The 8,732-nt window shown below is 40.2% G+C and overlaps 1 protein-coding gene across 1 annotated transcript; it reads right to left on the reverse strand.

The window, feature by feature from the left end:
* Window positions 1-845: 845 nt before the first annotated feature.
* On the reverse strand, window positions 846-5,960 carry soul5l (heme-binding protein soul5, like). The gene is made up of 8 exons (XM_053477565.1): window positions 5,932-5,960; window positions 4,263-4,322; window positions 4,053-4,137; window positions 3,699-3,819; window positions 3,344-3,486; window positions 2,967-3,130; window positions 2,641-2,819; window positions 846-1,083 (listed from the first exon to the last, which is right to left on the reverse strand). The coding sequence occupies exons 1-7, from the start codon at window positions 5,958-5,960 to the stop codon at window positions 2,645-2,647; spliced, it is 777 nt and encodes a 258-aa protein (XP_053333540.1). The 3' UTR covers window positions 846-1,083; window positions 2,641-2,644.
* Between the last annotated feature and the right edge of the window lie 2,772 nt (window positions 5,961-8,732).

Here is an 8,732-nt window from a genome sequence, read left to right on the forward strand (position 1 = left end):
TAGGATAAAAAAAAAAGATTTTTGGAAGAAATCTGCAAAGACTGGAATATTTTTTTGCCTTAAAGGTCAGCTTGATAAATGTGTTTGTCCAGTACCTACTTAGCACTTCCACTATATTTGCTCTATACATATAAAGAATTGCGTCCAATGTTGTGACACTGGAAACTGTACAATGTTCCATCTAATACATTCAATAAATCAAAGCATTTGACTTTCACGAGGACTTCTCAGCTTTTCTAGTTATTTCGGCCTCCTTTAAAATTCACCTATTTTTGTCAGGTTTAGAGAGTGAAACGTGTCTCCGGTCTGTGAGTTTAAACATCTTTTTATTTTTATTTTTTGCAAGCCAATCAGATTTTCTTCATGTTGTGACCTCATTTGAAGGGGTGTGGCTTAGCAGGAGCTCATTTACATACAGTAGACACTGAAACTGTACGTTTGAAGGAGGGGTGAACCAGGGAGTGTGAGGAATAATAATTAAAACAAAAAGCAGCTGGAGATTTAACACACGCTTAAACTGCTGAACCCTGTGTCTGAGAACTGTTTTTTGCTAAAGAAACATTAAAAAATGTCAAATATAATTAAAGTAATGCTAATGGTTAATGTGTTGGAATGTAGAATCATGCTGGCTTCTGGATTTCTCAGGTTTGTCTTTATTTGTCATTCATTACAGAAGATTCATCCTATAATGATTTTTTTGCATCTCTGTGATGGAACGCTCTCTGTGGAATTATAATAATAATTAGAATCATTAGAACTCAGTCGATCACAAATACACAAGCAAGAGGTTTGAATCTAACCCTGGAACCTCAGAAAAACAAATCATATGAGAATCTCAGAGCAGCTATTAGCACATGTGATGGTAGAGTTTTATTAGCGAAAGCAGGATGAAGATTATGAAATGATATCAGATGCAGTCCATGGAATCAACTCTTCTACAAGCTGACGGAGACACTGAGCTCAAGCTAGGGAGTGTTTATTTTACCCTGTTAGTTCGATGCTCATGCAAAAGCTCGCAGTGTGTTTGCTTGGAGTGTCTGCTAAACACATGCAGAGTCACATGACCGGTCCCACTGGTGCCTCCTGGGGAGAAGAAGAAAGAGACAAAGTAAAAGGTGAGGAGTTTAAGTGGATCAATGTGCCTGATGTTATTAGATATATAATAAGTGTAATAGATACGATGATAACAGACAGGGATTAATAGTAATTGAGGTGTGTGTTTGAGTGTGTTTTTGGGTTAAAAGCCTTGTAGGAAGTGTTCAATACATCCTCTCACAAGGACCGAGAGAGAAACCTTTCAGGACCCCAGTGGAGAACCCCAGAACCTCAGAACAGCAATACAGTTCTGTGCAAAAGTCTTAGCACCCTGGGTTTTTTCTACAAACTTTCCCAATTATTTTGAGCAGTTTCATTATTGGGTCAGTACAAAAACATTTCTGATTTTCGAATATCAATATTCCACCACAAAATGAAAAATTACAGAAAAATATTTGTGTGCCAAAACAGAAAGCAGCACATTACATAATCGAGCACTTTACAGACAAAAACAGGATGGAAGCTGCCGGGTTTCGCATGCAAAAGGGAAGCAGGTGCGAGAGTCAAACTTCCCAGAAGAATTGTGTGTGGTTCTGCAGGGTGCTGAGTAAAAACAAATAGCTAATTTATAACCTTATAGAACTACACATATTGTATCCGAGGCTACCGGGTCCTCAGAGCATCGTCACACCAAATACTGACTTTGTTTCATTTACTGCTAATCCAAACCTAAACCCTAACCCTAACCCCAACCCTAACCCTACTCTGGGTTTTATAATGTTTAACTTCCCCTTTTTTCTGACGACACCCTTGACTCTTGCACAGTACGTACATGAGCACTAGAGGGCAGTGTGGCATGAACTGAAGCATAATGTGCATTAAGTGAGTCCGACACAGGTACCGACACAGCTCTAATGGTGATCACTTCCGTCACTCATAATACCCTGAGCCCCGCACCAAATAATAATCTCATCATCAAATACATGACGAGAAACCAGCTAGCAGTGTCCTGAGAAACGTCAGTCATTGGGTATTACAGATGTTTAATAAGATCCAGCTGTTTAAGTTCACATTGATTAAGCAGAATATCAGGGTATAGTTTACATCCTGTCGTTAAATACCTCACCCTACCTCGCTGATGAGTGTCTGAGGTCACCGCGTGTGCGCTCACGTCAGTGTGTTTAGCCATTTGGCGCTTAGTCATTAGAAAACTAGATTGGAAGAATGACAGCTACTTAAAGTTGTAAGCGGAAAAAGTGCTTTAACAATAAAAATGCAATAAACGCTAACTGACACCATGATCAGCTTAATAACGCTAATGAAAACTTTACAACAGTCCTACGCCAGTTTAACCCATCTCTAATCTACTCTAAATCAGCAAACAGAACACAAGTACATGATGTATCTGGGACAACAGGAGCTCGTCTCTGACCAGGATGAGCCTCGTCTCCACGCTGGACGGCTGATCAACACAAATCTCTCTCTTTGTGTCAGCTGGAAACTGATAAAACCGCCTCCCAGATGGCCGGGTCAGTTTTACATCAGGCCCGTTTGATCAGCAGGGGGCGCTAGACTGTAGAGACGTGTGATGTTCTGGGTGGTTACCTGCTTATTGAGGAGGAGGAGGAGGAGAAGGAGGAGTGACAGCAGTAGCAGGAGGAGGAGGAGGAGGAGGAGTGACATGGGTGGTGTTCTGAGTGGGTTTATGCATCGTCCCGTTGCACACAGGCTCCCCGTTCACCACATACCACACCTCATTATGTCTGTGTAAGAGTTTCAGAGGACTACACACACACACACACACACACACACACACACACACACACACACACACACACACACACCAGTTATGTTATTTTTAAGTTGGTGGAATTAACTTTGTATAGATAATATGCCTGCTTGGCTTTGACTGTGTGTGTGTGTGTGTATACCTGTCGTAGCCCACAGAGTAGTGGTGTGTGCGGTTGTAGTTAGCATTAACTCTCTGTAGCTCTTTGGTTAGCAGGTGTGTGTGGAGTCGAGACAAGACCGAGAGCATCCATCCACCGTAACTCCTCACATACACATCCATCTCAGGCATCTCTGTAAAGTACAGCTGACACACACACACACACACACATTATTATAGCTTAAAGTACTAGTGCATTAACTGAATTCCATGAATGATCTATTAATTATATTAATAAGTAGCTGATGAAGATGAATGGATATTAATGAGTGTATAGTCTTGTGAACACGTGTGATGTTGAAGCCAGTCTTACTGTCGCCCCGTCACTGGACTCGTCACTGTACACGTGGGGATTCTCACCTTGTCGTTGGTCGGAGCTGGAGGACGATCCCGCTGGAAGACTGAAGGAAGCAGGAAGCTGAGTGTGTAGAGCGCCGGCTCCCATGTGTGAGTCTCTTCTGGGACTTCCACTAGAACTGGAGCGGTCATCTCCATTTGAATACCTGTCACACACACACACACGCACACACACACGCACACACGCACACACACGCACACACACGCACACACACGCACACACACGCACACACACGCACACACACGCACACACACACACACACAGTCTCAACAGATTAGAGAAGACTGAATCTCAGTACCTATGACACACACACACATACACACACACACACACACACACACACACACACACACACACCAGCTTGGTTGGTTCCAGTGATGTACTGGTAGAGCCGTCTGAAGGCCATTGCTGCTCCAACGCCCATGAGATAAGCTTCAGCATCAGTCGACACCCACCGAGTGGAAGGGTAGTGTCGCACCTAGACACACACACACACGCACACACACACACACACACACACACACACACACTTTAATTTCTTATTTTGAGCAACAAAATGAATTTCAAGCTGGAAATCTCTGAGGGGCTTCAATCACATCTGCAGGAGCGGAGAACTTATACTAGATATCACAGAGATCAGTGTCAAATCATCAAGGAAACCATTTACAGCAACATGACACGTGAGAACACAGTGAATAACCTGGACTTTACCTCATACTCCTCCGTCTGGCACACCAACTCATACTGCAGGCAGTCTTTAGGCTCGCTACAGTAACTGAGTGGGGGCGTAGTCGGGCTGGGAGTGCACACACACACACACACACACACACACACACACACACACACACACACAGATTTAGCATTAACAAATATATGACATTTAGGCAAAATGCATGGAAAGCAGAATCTAGTGAACTTTACCTCACTTCACTGTCAGTCACCAGGAGCAGAGACAAGGACAGGATAGAGCTGAGAAGAAACCTGTGGAGAGAGAGAGGGGGGGGGCAAGGGGGGAGGGAGGGCGGGTGGGAGGAGGGAGGGAGAGGGATAGAGGGAGCATCATCAGTGGTCTGAGGTCATTCAGAGTCTTACAGAATATTCCCTTGTTTTTTCTACACAGTAAACACTTTTCTTCTCTGGGAATCACATATGAATAATAATATGAATATTAAGAGAAAGTTGTTTCAGTTCCACATTCAGCAGTGATACAGTTTAATTAGTTCCCAGTCACTAATCCCTGACCACGGCTGTTCTAAACTAATAATCACTGACCACAGCTAATGTCTTCACTTTCCGATTCGATTGCCCCTTCATATCGTTTGTGTTTTTGATAGAAACAATTGCATTAAGGTTGTAAATATTACACACAGAACTTCAGGGGATGAACAGAACCCCATAAACATTATCATAACATTTATGCAACAAATCTGATTGTAATAATAATGAACACTGTGTGTTTTGTTGTCAGACGTCTGATTTCTAAAGAATGGGATTGTTGCTCAGTCTGAGTGCGGACTGTCCCAGAGACACACACTGCTTAAGTCCTGTAATGAAACCCGGAGTCACATGGGGCCTTCTGAAACACACGCTGTAGAAACACACACTGTTCAGTCTGAGATCTGCTGAGGAGGACACGGCTCTCACGGTGTACCACTGAAGCTCTGCAAGCAAAGTGTTAGCCGTGCATTAACTGCATGCATTAAACCTTTTTTTGTGTTGTTGTTGTCTCTGGAGGCTTCTGTCACCAAAACAAATCCCTTGTATGTGCAAACGTACTTGTCAATAAATCTCTTTCTGATTAATCACTCAAAAGTTATACCAAAAGCTTAGTTCTTGCATGACTTGTACGTTTTGATATGCGAAGGAGTCTAGCTTTTCGAGCATGCACTAGGATTAACCCTAACCCTAAGCCTGACCCCTACCCCTACCCATGACCCCTACCCCTACCCTTGACCCCTACCCCTGACCCCTAACCCTGACCCAGTTAGTCCTCCTGAGTCATGCGGGAGCTGTGGTTTGTGCTGCAGTGCGGGAGAGAAGAGCTAATATTAGAAACTCTCTCTCTCTCTCTCTCTCTCTCTCTCTCTCTCTCTCTGCATGCAGTAACACTGATCTGTTCATTATAAAACATCCTCAGTCTGGATTAAACACTCAGCGGGTGCTGATGAATATTAAAGAGATCATGATGTTTAATCACTGGGTGTAAAAACTAACGCATACACCGGCAGATTATTTACTGATTAATCCACTAAATATCTCAACATTTATATTATCAATCTATAAAAGGCACACACACACACAAACACACACACACACAGGGAGCTAGGCGTGGGATTAAAGCACAACATCACCGCATACTCACATGCTGTCCTGTTCAGTGTAGTGATGAAGATGAAGATGATGATGATGTGGTCAGGCTGAACCGGAGTCTGCTTTAAAACGCTGCACAGGGCTACGGCACACACACACACACACACACACCTGAATGAATGATGAACAGTTAAAGACACAGACACTCCTCATGAAGCTTAAACTATTATTTAATCATAAACAATAACTGATATAAATTAAAGAGAGGTTTAGTCTGTACGTTGGGTCAGAACTCACTCCCACAGTCATGTCTTTACATTTCATACACTGGAGGACCAGAGACCAGTCTCAGAAACACTCCTGTCTGTCTGTCCAGTCTAGATTCTGTCACATCATCACACAAAACTGTCCGTCTAGACGTTACTGAATCTCCTGCAGTCCTTAGATCTCTGTCTGAAGTTTAATCTGCACCATCAGTGAATCTAAATGTGGAGTAAAAGTGATGTTATGAACAGTTATGTGTGGGATTTAATAATCTACTGTAAAATAATCTACTAATGCGCTACTGTCTCAATGTAAACAAACACCTGCACCAATAGATATTAATTAGAAAAGATAAAGTGAATATTTTGACTGGGATTAGTTCATATTTTCACTTTGGCTGAAATAACAGCGCTGAAGTGGTATAAGTGAATTTTAACACGCTGGAGTGGTTTTAAGACAAAACTTCATCTTTATCCTTTTATCTCCTTTTTCCATTTCTCATCTGTGATTCACTCTCCGATTACCGAACAGGGAGTGTATTTGTCTGAGCACCAAAGAAGGACAACTTAGTGTAAACAAGGCGTAAGATACTCAACCTTACAGAATGGGATTTCTTTGTATTAATAAGTTAGACAGAGAGTTCTGCTGTACAGAGAGACACACAGACATGGACGTGGGCTTCAACCTCAAATAATAATAATAATAATAATAATAATAATAATAATAATAATAATATCACTGATTACATTAAAGATCAGCAGATTATTATTAGATTTAACCTTTTAACTGTTTCTACAAACAAAGTAATGCATACGAACACTAGTGTAATTTATTCAGGATGAATTTGTCTCAATCGTAGCAAATTTATTAATAAATAAAAAAATAAAATGCTTTTTAACATTTGAAATTAATTTGCTTTAATTAAGACAAAAAAACACTGCATCAATAAATTGGGTTTTATTTTGGCTGTGGGTTTACCCAGTGCAAAAAATTACTAATTAAACACTCACTGATGTTAATTTATATAATTTATATTAATTATCCTAAACCACCAATAACACTTTTTAGACTTTTTATTTATTTATTTTTTTAGTAAATATGTAAAATATAAATAATTAAACCTGATGGAAATTGGGTGGCATGGTGGTGTAATGGTTAGTACATTCGCCTCACACCTTCAGGTCATGAGTTTGATTCCCACCTCAGCGTCTGTGTGCATGTTCTCCCTGTCCTTGGTGGGTTTCCTCCCACAGACCAAACACAGTGTGTATGTGTGTGTCCTGTATACCACATAAAGGAGTATAGACGATGAGGGAGTGATAAAAAAAAAAATTAACAACATTTGATGCAATTAATAATAAAGAGCTGACTAACGTAAAGATGCTGATAACACATTCGCTTTCATCACTAAAGTTTGTTCTGTTGTTGTGAATTAAAGGAATTAATTAATTAATTACACTTGAAAAGGTATTTAATTTGATCGGTTTCAAGTAACATTGTTTAGGCTTCACTGAATTAGCATGTGCTCATGCTTAGCATAATTTCACAGCACATTGTTAAAAGACCTCTAAAAGGTGTTCCTTCAAATTTAGGATAGCTTAGTGGTTAAAGCATTGAATTATGGTCACCACCACACTTCACCATGTTGCTCACCCTTGAACAAAGTCATTCACCATCAAGTGCTGAGATAAAGGTGTCTGCTAAATGACGTAAATGAGAGAAAATCCCAAATTAGTTCAATTAACTTTCAAACTGAAGTTGTAGTGTGAAACACTGAGGAGAGCAGAACTCAGAAAGTGAACAGCTGAGGAACATTTTCTTCAGGGCTTCGCTTAATGGTGAAACTTCTCACTAACACTAAAGATCAGGGCCCGTATTCACAAAGCTCCTTAGAATTTCCTCAGAGAGCTTCTATCTTAGCTTAAAAAGTCCTAGCTGGGAGTCCTAAACTAAAAGTGATTCAGGAAAATTCCCAGAGTAACTCTGAGTAAGGAAAGTACAAAACCCTTTATCTTAGTGAGGGGGTGTGGTCGACCCCATTGCTAGGGATGATGCAACAATTCAAGGACTGTGAAAAATGTGACTGTGAATTGATGAAAAATAATCCCTGACCTCTGTAGAGGTCTTGAAATGTGCTCTTTGTGAAAAAAGAATATATGATAGAACAGTGAAATCATAATGTTTGTATATAAAACTTTTTTTAATCATGACTACAGGCCACTCAATGCACAGTTTCACTGTTATAGACTAAATATCTTAAAGGTAATTAAAACAGCCAAATGTTGAAAATGTGTCTAGTTTTAAAGCAACCGATTTCCACACAGTAGTTACTATATTAAAGTTCTTACATTTATTTATTATACTGATTTTATTACCTGTGATCCATTCCAGATTGATGGGAGCAAAATGTCTCACCTTTCACCAGTTTACATGATTCCAGGACGGTCTGTTTAACTTATACTTTTGGATGGAATGTAGTCAACAATCCGAGAGAGACAGAAGGGAGTAAAACAACAAGAAAACCAGACTGGACAGAAGAGCAGTGTTTACTTTTATGTTCAGTGTTTGGAGAATATTACATCTTTCCACCATTTTGTCCTCTGCTATAGAAACTCTTAAGCCTTTTAAAAGTCCTCCTCTCTACTCTTAACAATTTATAACTTAGGAGCTGTTTTTAGGGCTAAGATGTTTCATGCATCATTTTTATTTTTTACTAAGATTTAGTCCTAAATTTAAGAGAAATAAAAGTTGCTCCTAGTGATAAAATTCTAAGAAATTGACATTTTCTTAGAATTTTATCTGTAGGAGCAATTTTTA

Source organism: Clarias gariepinus, chromosome 18 (genome assembly GCF_024256425.1).
Source record: "Clarias gariepinus isolate MV-2021 ecotype Netherlands chromosome 18, CGAR_prim_01v2, whole genome shotgun sequence".
Classification (NCBI taxonomy): Eukaryota; Metazoa; Chordata; class Actinopteri; order Siluriformes; family Clariidae; genus Clarias; species Clarias gariepinus.

What these genes read in the sequence shown, in the direction of transcription:
- soul5l (XM_053477565.1), bottom strand. Translation starts at nt 5,960, where the DNA reads ATGACTGTGGGAGTGAGTTCTGACCCAAC. An exon ending in GGAGTGAGTTCTGACCCAAC is followed by an intron (nt 4,323 to 5,931) that starts GTACAGACTAAA and finishes CTCTCTCCACAG; the next exon opens with GTTTCTTCTCAGCTCTATCC. An exon ending in CACTGGAACCAACCAAGCTG is followed by an intron (nt 3,487 to 3,698) that starts GTGTGTGTGTGT and finishes TGTGTGTGACAG; the next exon opens with GTATTCAAATGGAGATGACC.